General features: G+C 39.9%; 1 protein-coding gene across 1 annotated transcript; it reads left to right on the top strand.

The window, feature by feature from the left end:
* Positions 1 to 607: 607 nt before the first annotated feature.
* LOC103178863 (protein disulfide-isomerase) lies at positions 608 to 9,770 on the top strand. The gene is made up of 11 exons (XM_007893824.2): positions 608 to 809; positions 3,594 to 3,800; positions 3,913 to 4,046; positions 5,884 to 6,021; positions 6,146 to 6,262; positions 6,620 to 6,745; positions 6,959 to 7,156; positions 7,518 to 7,638; positions 8,644 to 8,825; positions 8,924 to 9,016; positions 9,540 to 9,770. Exons 1-11 carry the CDS (start codon positions 608 to 610, stop codon positions 9,606 to 9,608), a joined length of 1,587 nt encoding a protein of 528 aa, XP_007892015.2. The 3' UTR covers positions 9,609 to 9,770.
* The last annotated feature ends 17,339 nt before the right edge of the window (positions 9,771 to 27,109 follow it).

Here is a 27,109-nt window from a genome sequence, read left to right as displayed (position 1 = left end):
TGGCTTAACACGTGCCGTGGGATCACTGATCACATCAGTGTAACTATTTTTGGGGGGGAGGTGGGGGGGTGGTCAGTTCAGAGCTGAAGTCTCTGCTGATCAATGCTGTCACCAGCGGTGGAATTCCCACAGCTTGTTTACGTTTCTGAAAGACATTTCCATCGATTGTTTCGTTTCCCGCTCTCCGAAGGAGAACCAAGTCGTTTCATTTTGGAAGTTTAGAAATAGCGCGTTTCCAATCTGCGTAGGAGCAGGTGACACCGACAGCAGAGGGTTGTCACTGTTGGTAACACACACGACAGGTTCAAACTCTGCCTCTTAGGCTTCAGCGCAAATACTGATCCGTGTTCTGGTTAGTTAAGGCGAGGGGTGCTTTGATTAACCGGCAGCAATAACTTTCTAATGCTGTGTTCCGCAACTTTTCATCCTATCTTAACTCGATTTTTTAAATGCGTCATTAATCATTTTTGCAGCGCTGCCCCTTTACGTCCGTGAATTGTTTGCTTCGGGAATGTTAAACCCTTTTTCGTTCTTAACGTATATTTTCAGTGCCCGAAGAGGAAAAGCGTGACTGAGCTTTTTGGGCTGTGCCTCACACAGTTGCAATATGAGAATCCCACTCTTTCTGCCGTTGCTCTTTGCCGTCGCCCGGGCAGAACACAACACCCAGAACCAGAAGAAAGGAAATGGCACGAAAGCACAGAGAGTCCAGCGATCCAAGATCAAGCAAGAGCACAAGGTGCTTATACTGGGTAAAGGCAACTTTGCTCAGGCACTGACAGAGAACAACTATCTCCTCGTCAACTTCTGTGAGTAGTTTGTTTTTATTGGCGTTTACGTTGTTAACTTTACATTACAGTCAAGGCAGTTGTGCCAATTAAATCAGTCCCTACCTTCTCAGTAAGGAGGGATATTTATCAGATTGATTCGGAATATTCTCCGAAATATATGATAAAAGTAAAACATTTCGAAGTGCCAGCGTTCAAGGTGAAATATTTAGAGGGTAGTAATTCCTTCCAAAATAATGATCATAATAAATTGGTCACTTCAAGCCACAACTGTTTGTGGGACACTGCTGTGTACATTTAACTGCCGCATTTCACCCTCAAAATATACAGTCAATTCACTTTACAGAGAAGCGCTTTAAGACGTCTAGAAGACATGATCAGGCGCTGTATCAAGGATTATCATTATTATTATTATATCAAATAATGCTGGGGTTGCAATTTATTCTGAGCACCTGCTATACACTTGTTGCAAAATCATTACAGTCCCACGGATTCCAAAGAGCTTCAAGGATGAGGGAAAATACTTTCCATTTGTCACTCATTTGTAAATTGCAAATGCCGTTGGGCTGTCCCCCGACTTATGCTTTTCAATCGCCATTGCAGCAGTGGAAGCAAACAATTAGCAACTAGCATTGCACTCGGTGAGCCAATTCCTATCAGCTCGCGCCAGATGTAGTATTCCCACCTCATGAACAAACAGTGGATTAATCTCTGTTGTAATATCCAAGGAGATTCTGCTGCAGAGATTGTGTTGTATAATTCCTTTCACTTCCCGTCTGCATTGCCTTTGGAAGCAGCCCTTGAAATGTCTCGAGTGCTTCACAGGTAATTGCTGTCAAGTGTATTTGTAGGCAATTGGAGCCAATTTGTGCACAGCTAAGTCCTGCAAACAATCATCAGGTGAATAACCAATTTATCTTTGGAGGATTGTTGGCCAGGACACCAGGAGAAACTCTATTATGTTTTCCAGTAGTGTCATGGGATCTTCAAAATACACCTGCATAATTGGAGTTCCCACAATTAAAGAGCAAATGCAAACGTCTGCCTGTTCAGGTGGATGTTAAAGATCCTCTGGCACTATTTGAAATCAGAAGGGAATTTCTCCCAGTGTTCTGGCCAACAATCCCCCAAATAAATTTGGCTGTTTGTGGGACACTCCTATGTGCAATTGTGCTGCATGTTTTTGCCTGGAAATACACAGTCACTCCACTTCACAGTCATTCCTGTCAAGCACATTGAGTTGCAATTCTGACGTGATAAGGCGTTGTGTCAATGCAAGGATTATTATTTATTTTATTATTAACGTTGAAGGAAAACAAAACAGGAGAAAAGTAGTTGTGGAAAACACCGATTAAAATCTGATTGCTGGTGAGCTGAATCTGAGAGAAGAATAGTTTTCTCTGCCTTTATTGAATTCATTTAATACTTTCATCTTTGCATTCCTGACAAGGGAATAGATTTTCGCTGATTACTTTGTTCAGCTCATGATGTGCTTGAGAGAATCTGCGTCGTGCCCAATACTGTCTTCACACTGAGCTGGGAAAAGTGGGTCGATATCAGGGTGTGTATGTGAGGCACTCTCTCTCGTGGCCATGGAAATTTGCCCTACTTTTTCTTAGTCTTAAGACGAGCTTCAATTTAACGGTGAACCGAGTTTTACAAACGGTTTCAAATTCACGTTCAAACTGTGAACAGATTTTCTGCCGTTCTTTTTAACGTAATGAGGAAAAACAGCTTCCAAACTGAAACCGCCCCAAATTCCACCCAAACTCACATTTTTTCAGGTGAGGATCTTACACGTAAGAACATCAGACCTTTTCCTTCATTGACGAGGAATCAGTTTTGTAACGCTCACTGTGTGTGTTTAACCAGAAGATGGCAACAAAGTGCAGCTGACCAGACTCTCTATTCTTGTTCCTTGCCTATCAGCTTTTGAAATGTACGAATGCGTATTCTGTATTTAATATGAAATAACATAAATTGGATGAAATTATCAGCTTTTGAAATGTACGAATGCGTATTCTGTATTTAATATGAAATATCATAAATTGAATGAAATTAAATTGGTCTGCGATTTATACAGAATAATAAACAACAGTTCAGAGGAAGAGATTATCAAGTTATATCCAAGTTTGCTATGGAGAGCTAATAATAATCTTTGCATTTGATATAGCACCTTATTATGTCTTCAAGACGTCTCAAAGAGCTACACAGGATATATTGGAAAGTGTATTTTGTGGGCGAAACACAGCAGCCAATTGCTCGTAGCAGTGTCCCAAAATATTATTATTTCGTTTTTTTAAAATGTTATTTTGAAGGGATTATTACCCACGGAAAAGCTCAACAATAAAACCTGCATTTGTATTGCGTCCTTCATACTAAGTGTCACTCCATTTCAAAGCATTCCTGTGAAGCGAATTGAGACATCCCTTTGTCGTGATAAGGCGCTGCATCAAATGCAACGATTATTATTGTTATTATCATTAATTCTGAGCTGACTAGACCTGAATCGACTATTTTGTCCAACATACCAAGGTGCCTGCAAAAGAGAATTTGTGATGCCTCCATGGGAAAGCATGTCCCAGAGATCGCAATCGCATGAACCCTTATGGTAAGAAGATGAAACTATCAGACCGAAAATAAATGAATAACTCGCAAAACTAGTTTAAGTTGGCGCGATGCACTCAGGTTGCATTATTGGGTTCAGAGGTGAAGTGTTGAGGTTTGTGCAGAGTAGGCCACTTCCTTCTTGTGCTGTAGTTGTGCCTCTGGTATTTCATGACCTTGACCTCATTTCATCTGCAGATGCCCCTCTGTCTGGCGCTTCTCTTGCTTTAATGGCAGAATTTGAGAGAGCTGCAGAAGAGCTCAGCAGCGAAAAGTTTCCAGCAAAACTCGGCAAAGTTGATGTTTCGGCAGAAAAGGACCTTGGCAAAGAATTTAAATCTCAGAAGTACCCAGTTCTGAATTTGTTCACAGAAGGGAACAGGAAAAATCCAATTAATTGCAAAGGTTTCTATTTGATATAGTCATAAATTACAACAAATAATGGCAGCAATGTATTTTGAGTTCTGTTTGCAAGATGAAAAAGTAAGTTGCTCACCTCCACAATCCTATCTTTCAGGCGTGAATGCAGCTCCCTCCATTATCACTTGGCTAAAAAGAAGAATTGGCTCTAGTGCCATATTTCTAGTCAATACAACTCATACTGAAACCTTTATAGGGTCAGAAGATGTGGTTATCGTTGGCTTCTTCAAGGTAACTCCTTCTATAGCCTTTGTATTATTGTTTAATTATAGAAGATGAACAGAGTCAATGATATAAAACAAACTATTGATATTAAGTCTGACAAGTGTCAAGTCATTTATCAACAAGGTTACCTAACCTATAACAAGATTAAACTAACCTGTAACAAGGTTATCTAATGTATAACAAGGTTAGCTAACCTATAAAAGCCATTTGTGGAGTTCTGTAGCTCAGTGGTTAGAGCACTCACTTTGCAAGCGAGAGACCTGGGTTTGATTCCCGGCAGGGCGAAACCTTGGGCAAGTTTCCTTACTCCACTGATAATAATCCCTCAAAAAAAAACAATAGTAATTTGGTCACTCAATCCGCGACAGTCTGTGGGACGCTGCTGTGCTCAATTGGCTGCGCGTTTCGCCCATAAATATACAGTCAATTCACTTTACAGTCTATTCTGTGAAGGGCTTTGAGACATCTAGAAGACATGAAAAGCGCTATATCAAATACAAGGATTATTATTATTATATATGCAAGAAAACGAGGGGGTAGGATTCCTATCGGTGAGTGACTGGTCTAGAGAATCAGGAGCCAGGTGCTTGGAGGCAGAGTTGAGAGATTGTGATGACAGATGTGAATGGAGGAAGAATGATAGCCTTGAATCATTTTTTTTTAATCAAAGGAGAAAGAAAGCAAAGTAAGCGAAAATGGTTCTGCACAATTCCAATTGGATTTTTATTGTGCAAGATCAGTCGCTCACTAATCGCAGTGTCCCCGACGGTTATTTACACAACAGCAGAGATCCCAAGAATATCGTTTTACAGGAAAAATTCAGACCGCGCCTCAGCTTGTCAATTCGCTCTGTGGGAAACCTTCACAGGATAATTATACCTTGGAGACATCGGTCTGCCTCACACAGTGATGCAGTAGATCACTTAATGTGGGAGAACAGGCCGATTGAACACACGTTACATATTCATCAGACTCATTGCCCTACTTTATTCAGGGGCTCATTTTCCATCGCACAGCTCATTCTCCTGAACTGCCTCAGTTCAGCTCCAAAACAAGAGGGTCTTTTTAAAAAAAACCTGACACCGCTGCTGCATATATTTTTTTTTATCTGTGTGACTCACTAGCAGTGTCAATATAAATGTGCCCTCACAACAACACATTGGAAGAAGTACTGTACATCTCCATTGCCGGTGATCAACAGTAAAGTTGCATTATTAGCACTGTTCTTGATAGAAAAAGTGTGATAGAAAGGCTTTCGTGGAAAAATGCCTGCTTTCTGCCACTTTTGAACACAAGTGTCTTACTGTAGATGTATAGATATACTATGTACCCTAATATACAGTCGCACAGTGTAAATCTTACTGCGTAAATACTGTAGCTATGTAAACCTTCCCCTTATCCGTCTGTATTTTTCAATTTCCAACTGAGGCTCCGTCTGCCTGATCAGATGGACGCTAAAGGGTTTCATGGCATTCATTCAAAATGAGAAGGTAGTGTCTTGCTGTGTCTTGGCCAACAATCCTCCAGTTAAATTGATCATTCACTTCCTGGCTGGATTTGGGACATTGCTGTGTGCAAATTGGCTATTGCACCCGCCTACAGATTTTAATAAGAATTCTTGCATTTGATGTAGCGGCTTTCAGGTCAGGAGGACATCTCAAGGTGCTTCACAGGGTTTACTGTAAAGTGTAATGAATGTGTATTTTGTAGGGGAACATAATAGTTATTACACTTTACAATAAATCCTGAGAAGGGCTTTGAGCTATTGACATGATAAGGTACCGTATCAAATGCAAGGATGATTATTACTATTACTACAACATGCATTTTGTTTTTCAAACAGGATCTTAGAGGAAATGACACCAACACGTTTTACGAAGTTGCAAAAGACATCCCCCATCTCCCATTTGGTGTTACAAACAACACAGAGAGTTTCATTAAATACGGTGTCACCAAGGATACTGTCACTCTGTTCAAAAAGGTATGACATGGTCGCCAATGGAATTTAATGGAGAAAATTGGTGAAATTTTACCCCTTTGGTGTGTGTGTGTGTGTGGGAGCGTGTGTGCGCGCGTGTCTAACATTTCCTTTCCTCCGTTTCCAGTCTGAAGATAAGCAGGTAAACTATGAATCTGCTGAAAGAAACAGACTGGATAAAGATAACCTGACAAAATTCATCAGAGTCAATGAGCTGAGTTTAGTCACAGAATATAATCGCTTGGTAAGTTCAGTAATTACAATGGGTTCTATTTCAAGCTAAATTTTAGAATATTGTTTATAAAGTATCGCAGTTAACAAGCTATTGGAAGTTTAATTCTTTTTACTACTTTATTTCTCTCAACTGAGCCTGGCACAGTTGGTAGCACTCTCATCTCAGAGTCAGAAAGTTGAAGGTCCAAGCCAGAGACGTTGAGCTCACAGCGTAGGCTGACACAGGTGGACGTTAAAGATCCTGTGGTACCATAACAATAAACTTATATACATCGGGAGGGCGTCCCAAAGCTAATCGCAGGATATATTGTAAAGTGCAGTGACTGTGTGTTTTATTTATTTACACTTTAAAATAAATGCCTTGCAGACCGCTGGCAAAATCTCTGATTCTACAGTCGACAGCCACGTCCTGTTGTTCGCAGACAAAACGTCCAAGGAGTTTAAGGAGATGTTTGAAAACTTCACGGCTGCAGCTGCCGACTTCAGAGCCAAGGTTTGCTCTTCCTCCAGTTCAAATGTGAATTTAGGAAGCTATTATTCTACCAGCCAGGCACGAGAATTATCCAACTATTTTTTCCAGAGTGTCGAGTGAATCTTTTTTTCTGTCTCCCTCCCTCTCTCTTATATACAAGTATATCCAGGTTAGGGACTGTTTTCTTATGATCATTTCCATTTTTGTGCAATTTTTCTTTGCTCAACTTTGCAGCTGCTCTTTATTCTGGTCGATGCCAATGAAAGCAAGAACGGTCGCATGATGGAGATGTTTCGCATTCGAGACATGGACATCCCAGCGCTTCGAGCCATTAGCATGAGCGATGGTACGAGGTACAGAATGCAGGCGGATGAAGTCACGACTGAAAACGTGGTAACTTTCTGTCGGGAATATCTCGACGGGAAAGCAAAGGTAGATCGATTGGAGGAGCATTTTGATTTAAACTAATTATAAATCATTTTAATGTTGTAGAAAGGCTGATACCCTGAATAACGGTGTTGCAATTGCAGATTATAGGAACATCTTAATATTATTAACAAAGTGAAGATTTGTATAACTACAGAGCTCTGTGTTATAGTAAATCAGCTTTAACAAGTATTTTAGCTCCTGAAGTGTTGTATAGTCTTGTCACAATCTTCAAAGGTGCTGTGTTAATACTTAAACTCCCAAGATGATCTGAGCGTTTGTGTGGGTTTATTTTTTTTTAAAGCAGAGTTGGAGTTAGCATTGCAATGAAAGGACATTGAATGTCTTGACATTCTTTATTTATCAGCCTCAACAATACAGTGAGGAACTGCCACCAGATTGGAACAAGCAACCCGTAAAGGTGCTGGTGGGAACAAACTTTGATGACGTCGTCTTTAATATCACAAAGAATGTCTTTGTGATGTTCTGTGAGTATTGTTCAAACTCTGCTCGAACCATTTCAACACCATTTGGAATTCGAAACACAATCTTAAATTCTTTTGTTAAATGTGCTTTATATTTACTAAGCATTTCTTTTGGTAAGTAAGTTAGGTGTCACTTTAATGACAATTTTTTATAATAATAATAATCCTTGCATTTGATATAGGGCCTCATCACGTCGCCGAGACGTCTCAAAGAGCTTCACAGAAGATACTGTAAAATATAATTTGTGGGCGAAATGCAATGAGTGGAAATGCAATGCTTTTATGTTCCTTCCCACTAGACTCAGGCCAGAATACCAAAGAATTCAATTTTGACTGATGTGCAATGGGTGGTTTATATTCACACCAAGCACTGTAGAAAATGATCCAAGTGGATTCAAATTGATAGCCTGTCTATACAACAGAAGAACAGGTTTGTGATTACAACAATTTACATTTTGCCTCAAAATTTCATTGGCACTTCAAGCTACTCAACATGCAGGAGTTGCAAACTCACCTCAGGGCAGTACATCATTTTCCCCTCAGTTTAACTGAAAAAATCCATGCTTGATTTGGGAACATTAATAATAATAAACCTTGCGTTAGGTATAGTGCCTTATCACGTCATCGAGAGTCTCAAAGCACTTCACAGAATATGTAATATATATATAGTCTATATTTTGTGGGTGAAACAAGACGAACCCGAAACCTTCTCCTAATCCTAGACTTAACAACGACTCAAGCCATTCCTTACCCCATGATTACCCCATTAATCCTATGTCATAATATTTTGGTATTTCAATCCAGTCTCAATGTTTCGTTGTCTGATTCAGTCTTAAGGAATCATTTCTTTAGATCTTGGGCGACTCATATTTAAAATTTCATTAGGTCGATTCCCTGAACATCTAATGAAGGCAATATCTGTGGTTTGGAAATCAGCCTCAGTCAGTGCATTTTAAGGTTTAACTTTGAAACTCAGTTAATATTTATTATTCCTTTTCTTAATTAAAGATGCTCCTTGGTCTCAGCGATGCAAGGAAATTAATCCCATCTGGGATCAAGTGGGAGAAAAATACCAGGAGTCGGAAAACATCGAGATTGCTAAAATAGACATCACTGCTAATGATGTTGACTCTGTCTTAATCGAGGGGTATCCAAGTTTTAAGTATTTCCCTGCCGGATCAGATGGCAAGGTTTGTTATTTTCAGGACTCTACTGTAATTCCGCTCTATATTTTTGACGTAATGCCTGCTCCATTTTGCTCCTGAAATTAACATTTAGTCTCTCACAGATTGTTCACTATCTGGGTGATCACACTCTGGAGGCCTTCTCTGCATTTCTGGATAATGATGGTCTACTACTTGACAACAAAGACAAGTCAAAGGTATGCATTCGGCTATTACACAAGTGGAGCATGATTTTGCATGGTTGCTATGCAACACTGATTTTTATTTCCAAAGTTTTTATTTTACATATTGCTGATTCAACCCTGTGCATTTTCGGGTTTATAAAGTCTTTGTCTCATTTCTTTACAAAGTCACATCATTTTCAAGGTTAATAAATAATCCTTGCATTTGATACAGCGCCTCATTACATCATTGAGACGTCTCGAAGCGCTTCACGGGATATACTGTACAGTGGACTGACCATGTATTTTGTGGGCAAAACACAGCATTCGGTTTGTGGACAGCAATGTCCCCAAAACAGCCATGGGGTGAGTGACCATTATTATTTGGCGGATTCGTTGGCTCGGACACTGGGAGAAACTGCCTTCTCAATGCATAGTCAGTCACCACACTTCACAGTAAAAATCCTGTGAGACTTCGATGACTTGACAAGGCACAAATGCAAGGATTATCGTCATCATAGAAACCTTCATCCTGAGTGACTTCTGCCTTTATTTACAGAAAGCTACAGAAGGCAAAAAATCGAATACTACCGAGAATATGAAAAGAGAAACAAACGATGAACTATAATTTTGTAAAATAATCGACTCAAATTATTGGACAGCTACTTACAGTTGTCAACATCACAAGTGCAGATAATACAGATCCTGGATAATGTTCAATACTGATTCAAAGCGTCATGAATCAGTACAATGTATTATTTACCCTTGAAGAAGAGAATACGCTTTTGCATTTATCATCCCTTATGCTCACATGCTTTTGCTTTTGCAGGTAATCCATGCTTTTTAAAAACATTGTTAATAAAGAGAACGTAAAAGCCATTTCTCGGGTTTTCCAAAGATTTCATCGAAAATTAAAAGTAACTGATGACTATTCCACACCAATTTGTTTCACTGCTGCATATGGGAAGTGTTGTAAATCGGCTTCGATCCATAAACTTCAAACTGTTGTTATGCAATACCGAAGGAAGCCAGGAGGGAGCATTTCATCCACAAAAATGTTCTTTTGGTTTAGGTTTACAAAGCCAAGCAAGGGGGAAAATGTCACTCCTGCTCCATAGCGCAGTCTTTTTGAAAGTGTTACTCCCCTATGCTATTTCCTACAGCTATCCAATAACAGCCGAAGTGTTTGAGCATCTAGTAAATCTACATCTAATCCGCGTCTCGCCCGCAAATATACAGTCAATTCACTTTACAGTATATTCCGTCAAGCGCTTTGAGACGTCTCGAAAACGTGAAAAGGCGCTATATCAAATGCAAGGATTATTATTATTATTGCTTAGAATAATCCTTGCATTTGATATAGCGATTTATCATTCGCACTAGTCTAGGCATATCTGTGTTAAAGGAATATTTTGTTTCCAGTAGCTACTATTTATGGTGTGGCCATAAATCGAGAAATATTCAATCAAGGAAAAAAATATTTGGTTGGTTGGCCACTCCCTGGTCTGGGGCAACACTCAATGGGAAACAACAACGACCACAAAATTACATTGTATAGCGCCTTTCACGTCGGAAGGACGTCCCAAGGCGCCGGTAGGCTGCAGTGTCAGAGGAAATGTTTAGTCAGACAATCTCATATGTAATGTGTGTTTAACTTTACACCCCTACATTTAACAGAAAATAACAACAAATATTAATAATCATTAAAATGTTGATAAAGTACTGTCAATTTCATATAAATATACATAAACGTATACCAAGAAAGCTAGATATTTCCCCCCCACCACCCCATACTATTGGTCTCAGGACCCACTAGCGAGCTGGGGAGTGAGGAGGTTGGAGGGGTAGGGAGGTGACAGGGAGTGAATGGATTTGAATACAAGTGCGAGGATCTTGAAGTCGATCGGTTTGGTGATGAGGAGCCAGTGGAGCCTGGGCCAGAACCGGTGAGATGTACAGTGGCATATTGGCCTTGGTTAAATTGCTTTTGATGTTGGCTAAGGAAGTAATAGAATATTTACACAGATACATTAAGGCCGGTACTGTTTCACATGGTGACTTCAGCTAATGGACCAGTCCTTTGACAAATTGTAAACGTTTTCTTAAAACTGTTGACATTAGCGTGAAATGCACGGCGATGGAACAGTAAGCCAATAGCAAATGAATTGGTTGGAAGTAGAAAGAATTGAAATGAAAGTGAACTCAATGATCTATGAAAGCTTAAGGTACACGTTGAGGCGAATAGCATAGAGGCGTTAAGGGGAAGCTCAATAAGTACATGAGGGAGAAAGCAACAGAAGGTTAAGCTGATAGGCTTAGTTGAGGAAGGGCAGGAGGAGGCTCATGTGGAGCGTAAACACCGGCATAGACCATTTGGGCCGAATGGCCTGTTTCTATGCTCTTTTTTCTACACAAGTTGCTGCTTTGCTCTTTACCTCAGGAGACCTTAGTCTTTGAGAGTCTGCAATGAGATTAATTCTGTATTACAGTGCTCTGCGTGTGAAAATATTTACAAATGCAACACATTGCCTTGTTTTCTTCAGTTAACTTTGCTCAGACCTAGATTTCAAAGTGCATTTAGGCTTATGAACTGACGGATCTATTTTGACCTAAAGACTAGATTGTATTGATATTAGAAACTTCACATATGGAGTTGTACACTGAAGGTGATATTGTGATATTTTTTCTTACTCCTAATTTATTTGCAAAAAAAAACCGTTTCAGATAATCTTAATTAAATCTTTAGCCTTAGGTATAATCTAAGGTAAAAAGGCTAATGCATGAAAGAAGGCAAATTAAGTAAGCAAATTTATGAGCCCAATAGCTCGTAAACTATCAAGAAGGTGTTATGTGTCAGCCTGGCTCAGTTGGTAGCACTCTAAGCCTCCGAGTCAGAAGGTTCCGAGTTCAAACCCCACAACGGGATTCTCCAATGCAGAGCTTGAGCGCAGACTTGCAGCATTCCTGCTGTTTCATTTCGGGCAGAACCATTCCACCGTGACCTTTGCCAATTGAGCCGTGGAGATAGCGGGGAAAAAAATGTCATTGGGAAAAGAATGTAGAAGATGTCGCGTTGTAATTAATATTCCTTAGTAATATTTCAAGTCCCCTCTTCTCTGTTACAGTTTTAAAATAGGTAATGCTCCTACACATTGCGCTTCTAAGTCCTAGAGCTTTTGCTCATAGAATTTGATTCACCGGTCAAGTTGCAAGCGACACAGATTTGCTTAGGCGGGAAATGATGGGACGGTGAAGTTGCCAGAACGGGAGTATTAAAACCTGATAAGAACGCATTTAAAAGCGCAGTGACTGTTGCTTGATGACACGCGACAAATTGCATAGCAATAATTGCTGTCAACAAGCAATCACACAGATCGATAGGAAATTAGTCAGCAAGCACACATAAGAAACGGTGATCGATAATTCCAGGAGTTAGTGACCGAGGTGGAATTATTGGCATCATTTATTTTCCAGTAAATGTGCAACAGCATCAGATTTCAAAAACAAAGCTTTCCTGCAAAGGGCTGGTTGCTGGAAGACAGGGTAAAGTCGAATGGGTCAAAGTGCAATCTTCATCCAAACCTCTCGTGTGATAGCGGAACGTGGAGAAGACTGTTGCATTAGATAAGAATTATCACCTCGTAATCTATAACAAATGTTAATAGAGATTTCAAACATCCATGGGCTTAACATTTCTCAGTCTGATCCTTAAATATGCGGCATCTTTGATGGCTGATGGATGGTTAATGTCTCCTGTAGTTTGAGCTTTCTGTGAAAGCTAGCCCCTTTCCTTGAACTACTTAGAATACTCAGTTTTACTCATCAAGAGACTATTCAAGAGACAGATAATGGAATCCATACAAAATGTTTTTGCAGTGGCACTGTCACAGCCACTTACCTCAAAGCGCTCTGTGCACTAGAAAGCTGGTTAGAAATGCTATTGATTGGCCTTGTACAATCTCACTTTCTCAATTTACTTCTGCCTTCGTCTACAACCCACGACATCTAGTTCAGAGACGAGAATCACATATTTGCTCAATCTGCCTTATTCCACAGAGAAATGCCATATAACGTTGCAACCGTGTCTTTGCCAACAAGTTACGAACGGCTTGAAATAACGTGTTTGGACATGAAATCAAATACCTCTTGAGGCACATCCCGGATTCTTCATTAGCCTAGTTAAACATAGCCCAACATTTGTCTGGTTTACAATTCCTCTAAAACTCAAAGAATTTTTCTTCCACCTTTTTCAGTGGGTAACCATCTGTTCTAGGTGCACGTTTCTTGTATCAAGTCAATTGACTTACATGTTTTTGTGGTGCATTCAATCTGATATTCTTATTAATAGTTATGATTCTTGCATTGGATTTAGCTGCTTTTATGTTGAGAGGAAGTCTCAAATGGCTTCAAAGCATCTGCTGTACAGTGCAGTAATTGTCTTTTGTTATGGTGAATATAATGAACTATCATACAATTCTTATTATTTCTGAACAGAGATAACTGCACATTTACGGTTTAAGTGATGTTATTTAAAAAAAAAATCTTTCCTCACTTGTTAGGATATCTTTTGTTTCAAGATAGAACCAGCCTGGAAACAGGGAATGCGAGAGGAGAATAATGAACTTCAAGCAAAGGTTAAATCTTTTGACTTTTCACAAGATCGGATGGCTTGGATGAAGAAGGCCCTATGACCCATACTCACCCTAGTGTTTTCCTATCACAGCATCAAGCTGTTTTTTTTAAATGATTCCAGCATCCTGGCTTGAGCATTATGAATAATTTCTGGGCATCTGAACGTAACTGATTTGTCAATACTGTATTGCCCAGCATCCCGTTTGCCTGGTTTACGGTTGCCTCGCACTGTTCATGCAGAATAGGAAATAGCAGTATTCTATCCTACCAAAAGGGAATATGGATTATTATGTGCTCCCTTTCCGGCGTAGAAATTCACTTCAAAAATAGCATTTCAGGAAGATGTCAGGTTGGTAAGAACAATGTAATAAAATACAACAGACAGCTCATCTTAAGATTTTTGATTAGATGCAACAGGAACTCAGAAAGACCAAATTATTCTGAACTGCGGACTAGCAGAAAATTTCTGCTGAGCTATTGAGTACTCTGTTGAGACACACAATTCATCTCATGGTGATATGGATTTAACACTCATTTTGCCAATCTCTAGATGTCGAACAGTCTAGTCATTAAACAAGTAATTGTGCTGCTTTAAAAGGCACAACTTCAACTTCTTTTCTACCTTCACTTATTCACTCATTAAGTAACTTGAACATTCCTACACATCTTCCTTCCAAACCATAACTTTCCCCTCACAATGGATTCTCGTTATTTTTCAAAGGAAATTCCCCCACGTTTTGGTGTGAATGAGAGAAAGAGTTATGAAGAATTGGAATCATTTCAAAGGGGATTCCTTAATAAAGGGATAAGAGCTTCTGGGAACTGAAGTATGTCACGTTGACTTGGAAGAACTCCGTTGAAAGGTGTTCTGTGAAGAGTCACCAAAATAAGGTCCATTAATAAGGAACTGCATTTGAAATCACCACATTTTAGAACCCAGGTGACACTTAGCTCTCAACCTGAACAAGTTCTGCATCTAATTAACAAACCAAATTGAAATCAAAGGCATCCTTTCAGTTTTCTGAGGTGGCCTGGATATCTCATAAAGGCATATAGTGCGCTCAATGATCAAGCAATTTCATTTAACTATCTTTGTACACACCCCATCTGCGTTAGCAACTCATAGCCAGGAGAATCTGAAGTACATTTCTGTTCTTATTCTGTTTCTTATTCTTATTTCTGTTCTTGACGGCATCTCCCTGACCCTCAATCTTCACCCATAGCTATTAGCTGAAAAAATTGCAATCAAAGATGCATCAAGATACAGGAAAGGTCTACAATAACAAATCAATTTTAATACAGTGACACGAGCATGCTTGGGTGAGATAGATGTGTTGCTCAATCTAATCCCATTCCCCATGGCAGCATTCAGTGTCTCAAGTCCGCCAACTGTGCCAATGCTCATTTAATTTATGAGCAAATCGTAAACGTGAGATTATTCTTTTCAAACCGATAGATTTGATTTGAAATTTAAAATATCGGGAAGCACCTTAAATATCTAAACTGCCCTCAGTGAGATAAGCCAGCTCGTTCTCTATTGAACGCCTTTCTTCTAAAGAGTATTGTGCAACAACTGGATGTTTAATCAACTAGTATAACTAGTTCGGTAATACAAAGGCTGTGGACGATTAATTTATTTGAAGACATACTTGATGGATGTGTTTCTACTGCCATTCATTTCGTTAAACTGATTCATAGAATTAATTCAGTTGCAGGATCCATTGTCTCAGATTCATTGCGTTACTGGGCAAAACTGTATAACAAATGAAGATGTTAAGTGCTACAATCATTCTCCAGCTACCTTCCGCTAGGTTTCTGCTGGGGAATGTCCATATTGGAGCGATCCAGTAAGATAAAAACTGCTAATACAATACCAAATTGTATTTGTACAGCGCCTTTCACGTCGGGGGGACGTCCCAAGGCACTGGACGGTCAGAGATTTGGACCCAAGCTGGGTGTTGGGATCAGAGGGGGCGCGGAGGGCAGGGAGGGTGGCTGAAGTTACGGTCGAAGGAGGGTCTGACAGGGTTGCTTCATTGTGGATATTCAGTGCATATCCTTTTATTTCAAAAAAAGCATTGAAAAAAAATGCTTCACATCCCCCACATCATTGGGCAAGTTTTCAGCCATTCTGCCCCCTCTCTCTGGTATTCCATCCCTCCCAACTAATTCCTTCCCTCCCCACTTTCAAAGTCCTCCTCAAGACTAGCCTCTCTGACCACGCTTGACACCTTATTGCCCGCCCCCCTCCCACCGCATTATTTGAAGGGGAAGAATGATTCCTCATCAAGATGATCAGTTGCTGGCCTCTAGTTTTCCAGCTCTGATCGAGGTCAGTCAAACACAGAGTAAGGCTCCCTGCGCTCTGCCCCAGTGATACGTCCGTCACTCAGCCAAACTCGGCATGCACCAAGATGGCACATTCCATTTCCCCCCACAACGGTCCGAGGGAAATGGCCAAATTAATGCTGTCAGCTCGCAACCACCAGGACATGCCGTGTTCAAAGCTGTATTATGTAAGACCCTTATGATCGACAGGCGAGAGAATATTTTCACCCCCATCAATCTCAGGGCTGGATTGGAACCCAGATCCCAAGAGTGAAAGGACCCAATTTCAAGGGATGAAAGGTTAGGGTTCAATTGGCCAAAGGTTGTTTTCTAGCCTTGCAAGTGTTACAGAGGAGCATTGTTCTGCAGGGTGAAGGGATCACGTGAGTGTGTGTTTAGGGGGTAGGAGGGAGGGAAAGGAGAAGGGAACTTTTCTCAGTTCCTGGCCAACAAACCCCCAAAATAAAATTGGTCATTCACTTCGCAGCTGCTTGTGGGATATTACTGCTTACACTTTAGCTGTTGTGTTTGCCTACAAATACACGGTCAGTACACTTTACAGCATTTTGAGATTTCCTACCAACTTAATAATAATAATCATCCTTGTGTTTGATATAGCGCTTTTCGCATCTTCCCGACGTCTCAAAGCGCTTCACAGAATGTACTGTAAAGTGAATTGACTATATATTTGTGGGCGAAACACGGCAGCCAATTGCGCACAACAGCGTCCCACAAACAGACGTGGATTGAAATGACCAATTTTATTGTTGCTTTTTTCGTGAGGGATTATTATCAGGCGTGTGGAGTAAGGAAATTTGCCCAAGGTTTCGCCCCCTGCCGGGAATCGAACCCAGGTCTTTCGCTTGCAAGATGAGCGCTCTAACCACTGAGCTACAGGACTCCTACACACTTGAAAAGTACTATATCAAGTGCAAGGGTTATATATTCAGAGGCACATTGAAGAATCAACCAGTCTTTGGTGTTTTTAATGCAGAGGCTGATACTATCCGATGCAAAGATTATTATTTAATGCATGCTGAATCGTTGTCCAATTCTGTTGCTGGTGTTAAATTGACCTTTGCCATTCCAATCACAAAGATGGCCATTGCGCTGTGACTTAAGGAAGTGTGATTGAGGCAAGAACACTCGACTCATTTTATAAAGAAAATAGTACAATGATGTGATGGCAGGACAAGGGTGGGGCGGTGGGTGGTGGGGTGTCTGGAAGGAAGAGAAACGGGTCAAAGGGCCTTTCTTTGTTCCAATCCAATCTTGTGAGGTCAACCCGGTGATGCTACAAAAGTCATAGCCGAAGAGTTTAATTTATTTCACTCACTGGCTCCAAATGAAAATGATCGGTTTTGATGTTTTATTGTGTTGCACATCTGCACAAGGTGAAACATTAGCCTTTCCGAGCATTGGTTGTGGGAGCATAACGTGTGAGCAAGTGTGCGGTTTTGCAATTTTCCAGTTTGAATGAAAATGATAAATAGCTTTGCTTTCCGGTCGTTAATTCGAAATGACAGGAATTTTCCCTTTACTGCCTCTAGGGAACGCACTGCCACAATGTGTCACGCGTAGCCTCCCATTTGATGAACCCTCGCTTGATATATTAAATACAAAGTTCATGACCACAGGCAGAATAAACTCTACAGATGAGAAGTTCTCAACAGATCTACCGATTAATTGCCAGGATCCTTTTCTCATTGTTAAACATTTCAGGAACTGCTGAATAAATCATGTAAAAAAAAAAAAATTTAAGAATTAATTTTTCATGATAATATTTAATCAGTTAACACTTTGCCTTATCGGCTCGTGTTCTGAATTCGGTCGTCCTACATGATAATGGTTTTCATTAAACTTACATAATTTAGGTTATAAAATTGTAAAAGGCACAAAAATTATGATTGGTTTTGATTAGTAGCTTAACTAGCTACTTGCTTGACTTTTTACATGATCTCTTTCAGTCAGAACCTGCTTCCATCTAGTCTCAAAATAATAATATTCATCTTTGCATTTGATATAGCGCTTCTCACGTCTTCGAGACGTCTCAAAGCTGTTCACAGAATATACTGTAAAGTGAATTGACTGTATATTTGTGGGCAAAACGCGGCAGCCAATTGCGCACAGAAGTGTCCCACAAACAGTCGTGGATTGAGTGACCAAATTATTATTTTTTTCTGTAGGTTTTTATGCCCAGAAAAGCGATCCCCAATGGACTAACAACTGGATTCCTACTTCTGCTAGGTAAACAGAGGCGTGTGGAGTATGGAAACTCGCCCAAGGTTTAACTGGACCAAACCCAGGTCCTCTCGCTTGCAAGGCGAGTGCTCTAAACACTGAGCTACAGGACTCCACAATCTAGAAAGAATAGAGACAATATATGGGAACTCAGTCCAACACCTCTACATTTAATCCAAAGAGATTAGGATCACAGAGAAAACTTTGCAAAGATTGTCATCAGAACAATGACAATGCAAAATCAAGGCAAGACAAACAAAAAATATTCGGTAACATTTTGCTTCGGGATTTATTATTTGCCTGGAGGCGTGGCACATTACATCCTCTTTGAGGTCAATAATGGCAATATTCCTGTTCACAATTACCTTCTCGTTAGACAGCATTCGCCCTTTAAGATTTGTTTCTTGTAGCATAAGCAAATGTGCTTCTTTATGATAACAAGGTTTACCATATGAATGTGGTTTTCTGAAGCTTATTCTTCAAATACTGAAGCTGAATTACAATAACCACTTACATTTATAATAGCGCCCTTCAGGCTGGGGAGCATCTCAGAGACTTACAGCTTAATACTGTAAGACTTAAGATGTTGCATGAGGGTGTGGAAATACAAGCTTCAATGTATTCAGGAAAAGCACACTTGAAAGAACCCATCTCATTTCCACACTACGTACATCAGCTGAGAGAGTAGGCTGAATGCTTCATTGGCTGGGTGGAAGAGATTAATCTTAAATGCAGTTGGACTCGAGAGTATTTCCCATATGACGATACTAAGAAAATCATTGGTGTGACAATAAGAAACTAGATTTTTCACAGCCTTTTTTAAACCATACAATATGCGATAGTGAATTTGAATATTGATTGTTTTCTTGGCAATTATTGTGATAAGAGCAATCTATGCAATAGTGACCCCTCCTACTATTCCTGATAACTCAATCCAGTACTATGAGAGGCTAAGATTTGCATATTAATACATTTTGGCAAAAGATTGCAGTATATTATTACTGATTTATTATCTTAAAGTTATGATATTTATTTTGCCCATATGAAAAAAAACAGGATTCACTTCAGTGAATATTATTAATAGAGGAATGATGTCAGAAGAATATTTCTTGTATGCCTCAGGTAAAACAAGGTGCAGTGAGAGGCGATTGCAATTAAGTACCTCATGAATTTGAAGCTGGCTGAAGCAGAAAGGACTTGCTGATGTAGCATTCAGATGCCAACAGTCAAGTCACATTCTTCCTCTGGCTCCAATGCACATTCCAACAATCTTCGTGGAGCAACTGTTAACTATTTGCACAGTGAGTATAACAAAGCTCGTTGTAAAGAGGAAGAGGAATGTAGCACTGATGGAGTATATATTATCAGGACAGCACCCATTAAATCCACCAGTACTCGGTCCTGAAAAATAGACATACTATATCGTGAACTGAACCCACCCAATGGATTACATTTTTGAGGTCTCGCTTCACCATCATCTTTGATGAGCCGCTGTTATACCGTTAAAAACAATCAAAAATGAACTTTGAAAAAAATAATTACCATCTGTATACCAGCCAATTCCTGGGAGTGAGCTTAATAACATAATTTGATTTCACAGTTCTGATATTTATAAATGACAAGAGAGAAATGCATCAGGACCATTTGGCTGAATTATTGCCTTCAAGTTCACTGCCAATCACACCTGGATAATCCTGTATTTATTTCATAACATGTTACGCAAGTTAATTCAAATTTTAAATCACTGCGGCCTCAGCGATATTACACGGATTCAAAAGTTGACGTTGGCAAGATGATATGAAAAACAGATTGCAAAACCACAACAGTCAAAGGTCTGATATTCATAATCTGCAAGAGTGACCTATCAGCCATTCTGCCCCTGCATCTCTGCGATTCCATCTGACCCATTCCCTCTCACCCTCATTTCAAATTACACCTCAAGCCTTAGATCTTGTTCTTGGTCAATGACCCAATAATAATCAAAAATAACATAGAGTCAAGTCACTTTAGAGTATATTCTGCGGAGAGCATTAAGATGTCCCAATGACGTGACAAGGCTCTATATCAAATGCAAGGTTTAAGATAATTATCTTCCCCGACCCACCTGGGCTTGATTTCCCAGCAGGTTTGCAAAACACTTTAAAAACATCCTCCCGACATGAAAGACGCTACATCAAAGTAAATTGCATTATTGTATTGTACAGTAGAGTGCACTCCAAAGATTGCCAGGGCTTCATTCATTTTCCTTTGTAAAAAATAAAAAATAAATATTCTAAACAGCTCAAAAATAAACATGTGCGCCAAGCTGCCCTACCCAGTAAACACCCAGACAACTGGTGCGGCAATGCAACTGCAAAATTAAATAAAAATCGGAAATCATTTGTTTGCCAACAATGTTTAACAAGCAGGCCCTATGAAATGTGGAGTCCTGCAGCTCACTGGTTAGAGCACTCGCCTTGCAAGCGAGGGTCCTGGGTTCAATTCCAGGCAGGGGGCGAAACCTTGGGGAAGTTTCCCTACTCCACACGCCTGATAATAATCCCTCCAAAACAAAAATAAATTGGTCATTTTCAATCCACGACTGTTTGTGGGACATTGCTGTGCGCAATTGGCTGCCACGTTTCGCCCACAAATATACAGTCAATTCACTTTACAGTCTATCCTGTGAAGCGCTTTGAGACGTCAAGAAGACGTGAAAAACGCTATATCAAATGCAAGGATTATTATTATTATTATTAATATGACGTATACACAGGGGCTTGTCAGCACTCACAGGTGATATTGGATATGAGGTGCAAGCTCATAACAATCATTCAATTCTTGAAATGGAATCACTAGTGATCTGTGAAAGTGATTCTTACCCACTTGTATCATCCATACGCCTGAAACAGAACACCATCCTGTTATATAGATGAGGTGGATGCTAAACTCACCGAACCAATGCTCGATCTAAGTGTCCAGTTTGACCCCCTACTGTCCTTCCACCTCTACATCTGGTCCCTGACCAGGACCGCTTTCTTCCGCCTCCGCCACATTGCCCGTCTCCAACTGTACCTTGCCCCAAATGCAGCTGAAACCCTCGTGCCTGGGTTTGTCCCCTCCCACCTGGATTACTCCAACGCTCGACTGGCACCGGCCTCCTGCTCGTCCCTTGCACCCTCCACCCCACCATCAGAGGTCGCACTTTCAGCCACTAATAATAATAATAATCCTTGCATTTGATATAGGGATTTTCATGTCTTCTAGACGTCTCAAAGCGCTTCACAGAATACAGCCAATTGCGCACAGCAGTGTCCCACAAACAGTCGTGGATTGAGTGACCAAATCATTATTTTATTTATTTTTTCTTGAGGGATTATTATAATTACTATTATAATCATTATTATAATCCGGAACCATAATTATTATTATCATCACTAAACCCCAAAACTCTGGAACACTCTCCCTCAATCCCTCCGCCCTACTTAAAGCCACCTCCCCTCCTCACCCCCCCAGCTCGGAGTCAGGCTCCGCCACTGTTAAGAGCTCTGAAACGCTACCCTGAGTGGAGGGCGCTGTATAAGTGAAAGTTGTTGTTGTTGTATACAGCACAAGATGCAAAAGCTCACATTAAACATTGAAATAAGCACTGTGCCAAAGCCATTTCCTGTTTGGTGAGTTACAGCCTCACTTATATTACTCTCACTGATATTTTGACCAAAACCATTGCACAGAACAAATATGTCTCCGGCTGCTTTCTTCACATTAATTTTCAACCACTTCAGCTACATTGCTATGCTGCTTGTGCATGTTGACTTCGAACTAAAGCTCATTCCCGACCAATCTTTCCTCCAGTGGGCAGCAAAACTGTCCACTCACGTTATTTACCTTCCCGATAGTTTAGTCTTGAGCGTTTCAAAGAACATATTTCCACCCCCCCCACCCCAAGGTAAATTGCGTTGATACTTGCTATAATGAGCAATTGTTCCTAGGGATTCAAGGTTTGAGATAAAGAAGGAAAGATTCAACTACTTATAACGTTCACAAGAATACTTAAGCTCAGCCAAACCAACCACATGTGTGAATTTGCTCACAACGCTATACAGTTTACACCGAACAGGAGATAAAAGGAAAAACTGCAAAGGCTGAAATAAAACTAGAAACCGGGGGAAATTGCGCAGCGTGTCTGTCTGTTTCCCCAACAAAATATACAGTCAGTCACTTTGCGGTCTATTCTGCGAAGCACTTGAGAGGCATCTCAATGACGTGATAAGGCACTACATCAAATGCAAAGATTATTATTAACATCTGAAAGCAAAAGTTAACTTTTTCGGGTGAAAATTTTCATTAATGCATCCATTATTAATCTATATTGTTTACATACTGATCAACTTGCTGTGCATTTCCAGCAGTTTCTGTTTTTGATTCTGTAATTATTTGCGAATAATTATTTATTTAAATGATTCCCCCCCCGCCCCCCGCCCCCACTACCAACCAAGTGGCATTAACCATTACTTTAAAGGCACAGATAATCTTTAATTGGAAAGAAACCTCTTTAGTTTGGGATTATCACCCGGTGGCCGTTACCCAATCATTAAAGACAAAAAGAATTACAATTCAAAGATGCAGACGTAATATTTCAATGCAGGGAAATCAAACAGTGGGTTTCAATTCATCCGTTAAATGACTAACAAAACAAAGGGTCGTAAGACTAAAATCCTTTTACACCTTAATGCCACATCTCAGAGAAGCATCAAATGGCTCATCCTTAGCAAAAGAGCAGCTTCTACAGAATGCCTATCACAAACATGTGCAAATAACAGCAGGGGAGTTGTCTAATTTATTACTCATCCACGTCCCAAGCTGTGCGTTGAAAACATATTTTCCTTTTACGCTTATGCCAGAGGATTACTCAGACACATCTGATGCTTCATGTGAACAGGCTCCGGACGGTGATGTGAAAACAGTGACACAAACATGTGATGCTGTTTTTTTGATCCTTAGTCCACTGCCTATAAATAAATCCACCTTTTCCATCTTCTGCCTTCAAAGGGCTGCTTCATGCAGCGACTGACCTTATCACGCACCAGGGTTCCTTCGCTCCAGCGCATCTCAAAGTGCTAAAAAGTTCCTACATTTCCTTTAGAGCAAAAATTGGGTTTGTATCAAGAGAAGAAAAGGGTGTAGGAGGAGGAAAAATAAAACATGATCCTGTATAAGATTTTTCTTGGGTTTGGGTAATGCAGAGAGTTAGAAAACATCTGTTCACCTCTCTGACCTGCTTTAAAAGTCCAGCCTGCAAATATTGGTTGAATCATCGCCCTCAAATAGTCGTCATATATTCAAGTGATATTTCACAATTGCGCAAAGTGGTTTATCCTCATCTCCAATCCCTAGTTTGCCAGAAGGTTACATGTTAAATAATAATAATAATCCTTGCATTTGATTCAGCACCTTTCAGGTTGGGAGGACGTCTCAAACAGCTTCAGAGGATTCATATTGGGTGCAGTATTAATAATGCTTGACTTTGCATCCAATGATAAGAATGGCAATAAAATAAATAGTATAATGCAGTGTCTCACCACAGTACAATAAACACAGCAAAGAGATGCATAAATCTCTCAAGATTACTGTGACATTAAAATCACTAAACCCATGCAACTCATCTGTTTCCAAACTATCTACGTTGAGTCATGTTTAGTTTTAGTAATAAATAATAATCATCCTTACATTTGATATGAAACATCTTTCATTTCTGGTGAATGTCTCAAAGCACGTTACAGAATATACTGTAAAGTGTAGCGACTGTTTGTATTTTGTGGGAGAAGGCAGCTATTTTATGGGTTATCATGTGGCTGCATTTTGCTTGCAAATTGGATGGGCACAGTCAGTCAAACATTTTCTCCTCAACCTATCGATAATAATAATAATCCTTGCATTTGATATAGCGCTTTATCACGTCATTGAGATGTCTCAAAGTGCTTCATAGAATTTGCGCTCATCCATCCGAAACACCCTCTTGTTACAGCTTGCGACTGATCATATCGTCTTGTGAGAATTCTCTAACTGACTGGATTGGTGAGTTGGTTCGAGGAGTAGCATCTCACCTGCTCTTAAATACCAGTCCTTCAGAAAACGCTTGCAGCTCTTCTCAAAAGGTTTACTTTCTACGAATGGTTCAGAATTTTTCCATGAGGAGAGCCAGCACTGAACCGAAGATAACAGCCAAAAATAACTACGTTTGTCGATTTCATCCATTTCTTTGAAGAATTGGTACATAAAAAAGTCATCGCTTTTGGACCGAGGTCTTCTTCCCTGATAGATGAAATACAAGTTGCCATTTCAGATTAAAAATAAAACAACGCACCAGGTGTCAATGCTATAAGTTAACCCTGTAAACCTGACCTTTTACCTTCTAGGATTTTCTGTCACAGTCTCAATTTAGTCACCTGGGTTTCCCTTAACACATGCAAGTGAGAGGTGGCTTACATGGTGCCTGGCGATGCACCAATATTCAGCAGTTTGGTTGAGGCAGAGCACAGTTTTAAGTTATAATTTTCACCTCACTGGCCCATGAAAACAACTTGATTTATAATAGAATGTATGTAGTTTGCAAAAAAAGTACTGATCGCCTAAAAAAAAAATCTTAACGCTCAATTGCACCCTGGCAACTGATTATTCAAGTGGCTAAAGTTTGAAGAAGTAATTGTGGTAGAATGATGAAATCTACTGAAGTTCACACAGCGTTATAATAATAATAATCCTTGCATTTGATATAGCGCTTTTCATATCTTCTCGACGTCTCAAAGCGTTTCACAGAATAGACTGTAAAGTGAATTAACCGTATTTTTGTGGGCGAAACGCGGCAGCCAATTGCGCACAGCAGCGTCCCACAAACAGTCGTTGATTGAAAATGACCAATTTATGATTATTGTTTTTTGTTTAGGAGGGATTATTATTAGGTGTGTGGAGAAAGGAAACTTGCCCAAAGTTTCGCCCTCTGCCTGGAATTGAACCCAGGTGTCTTGCTTGCAAGGCGAGTGCTCTAACCACTGAGTGTTTAATAACATATTAAATTACAGGGCGTGCACAGAGCTTTTTCATTCTGTCTGTCTGCTAATAATAATAATAATCTTTGCATTTGATATAGCGCTTTTTCACGTCTTCCAGATGACTTTATTTATTTATTAAATAAATAATAAATAAGTAATACATTATTTATACATAAATAAATAATCTTCTAGATAAATCTTCTAGATGCTAACTAAATGTAGCACCATGTTCTCTGTACCAACTCTGTAGTCCTCTTATAGATGTTAAGATTTTATGCACCAGTCTCCTGACTTTTTTAAAAAAAATGGACTATAGTAATTTATAGAATATGCAAATGCTTTCATGCATCAACACTTCGGAAGGCCCCATAACAACTTTTCATTTGGTCAGCTCCTTAGAGATGCCATATCAATTCTCCCTCACAGCAGTTAAGATGAATGAGATGAAGTCGGCTGGTTGAAATACAATTCCCAATAGATACGAGCACAGAGATCAAAACGTGAATCAGGTTTGAAACACTTGTCTCCATTCTACAATTTGACCAGACATCTCGGAAATGGAAAAGTCATGCTTTATAATAGAAGGTGCTCTGTAGCTAAAGTTTGCGCTTGTCGGGATAATGTAGAAGCGGCACTTTATTGAATCCGAATGCTGCAATCCCTGTCCTGGGATTGTCTGTTGTTTGGCAAGAACAAAATAATCTGTTTTCCAGGGCTATCATCCTTTACCTTGATGAGCGCCAGCACACACAAGGAAAGCAATACTTCTGATGCAAATAAAATAGCACTGGCATCCATACCAGCTTCAGTCTACTCCATTTGGAGATCAATGTTCCATTTGTTACTGCATATCCAAAGATGTGCATATAGGGAATGCCAAAGTTCTGGGAATGTTGGCATGATCATTCTCAGATGGCTGTAATTCTTTATTCTGCCACTTACAATCATTTCTCTTGGTGAGTGAAGCATAGGTCTTCCTTGCCCTCATTTCACACCCACCCCCCCACCCCTCCCACCACCAACAGCCCAAACTTTTTGATGTTGCTAAGAAACAAATAAAGAACAAAGAAATTGAAAAGCAGATCTATATGATGTGGAAACAAGTTAAACGTGAGAGGGCTAAAGGTGAGGGGTGGGTGGGGGGAGGAATTAAAATTAAAGCCAACTAGAAAGAGTAGAGGAAAGAAAATACATTTGTAAATTTGTAGATTTACCTCAATTATACTGATACAATTATACATCAATGATGCTGTATTTATACCGATGGAAGTGAAGTGACTCATTTTTTAAACTTTATAAATGAGAAACTAATCAAACATTCTTATGGTGCAAACTTATTAACAAACATTGTGCAAACATCCTCAAATATTATCTGGGGGATTGTTGGCCAGGATACCAGCAGAATCTCCCTTCTCTTTTCAAGTAGTAGCCATGGGATCTTTAATGTCCCTCTGAAGAGGCAAATAGGACCTTAGTTTAACGTCTCATTTGAAGGATGGCACCTACAACACTGCAGTGTCAGCCTAGACTGTGAACTCAAACTCCCCATCATGAGGCTTGATCTCACAACTTTTTGGGTCAGAGACGAGAGAGCTACAAACCTATCAAGGTTGACACTCAAAACCCCACTGCCCTGCAATTAACCTGTGAATCTGCTAATGAATATCAATATCCCAAAGTTTACACAACTCGTGCAGTGGAAAAATTACAATCCCGACGCCAACACTGAAAATTTACATAACTTCTCTCGTTTCATTGGCATTGTGTAACAGAGGCAATAAGTGGAAGTGCCATACATTTTAATTAGCAAAAGCAGCAGCTATAGTGCACAAGGCAACACAGATCGATTAGCAGTGGTGTAATATTCCAGATGAAATCAAGGAAGCATGAATCAAGG

Source organism: Callorhinchus milii, unplaced genomic scaffold (genome assembly GCF_018977255.1).
Source record: "Callorhinchus milii isolate IMCB2004 unplaced genomic scaffold, IMCB_Cmil_1.0 Scaffold16, whole genome shotgun sequence".
NCBI classification, from domain to species: Eukaryota; Metazoa; Chordata; class Chondrichthyes; order Chimaeriformes; family Callorhinchidae; genus Callorhinchus; species Callorhinchus milii.
This window is presented reverse-complemented; position numbering and strand designations above follow the sequence as displayed.

Bases quoted from the DNA above. Each gene is read 5' to 3' on its own strand.
- LOC103178863 (XM_007893824.2), top strand. From the start codon at position 608: ATGAGAATCCCACTCTTTCTGCCGTTGCTCTTTGCCGTCGCCCGGGCA. The intron at 810-3,593 runs GTGAGTAGTTTG...TTTCATCTGCAG, and splicing joins CTATCTCCTCGTCAACTTCT to ATGCCCCTCTGTCTGGCGCT. The intron at 6,263-6,619 runs GTAAGTTCAGTA...AATGCCTTGCAG, and splicing joins TCACAGAATATAATCGCTTG to ACCGCTGGCAAAATCTCTGA.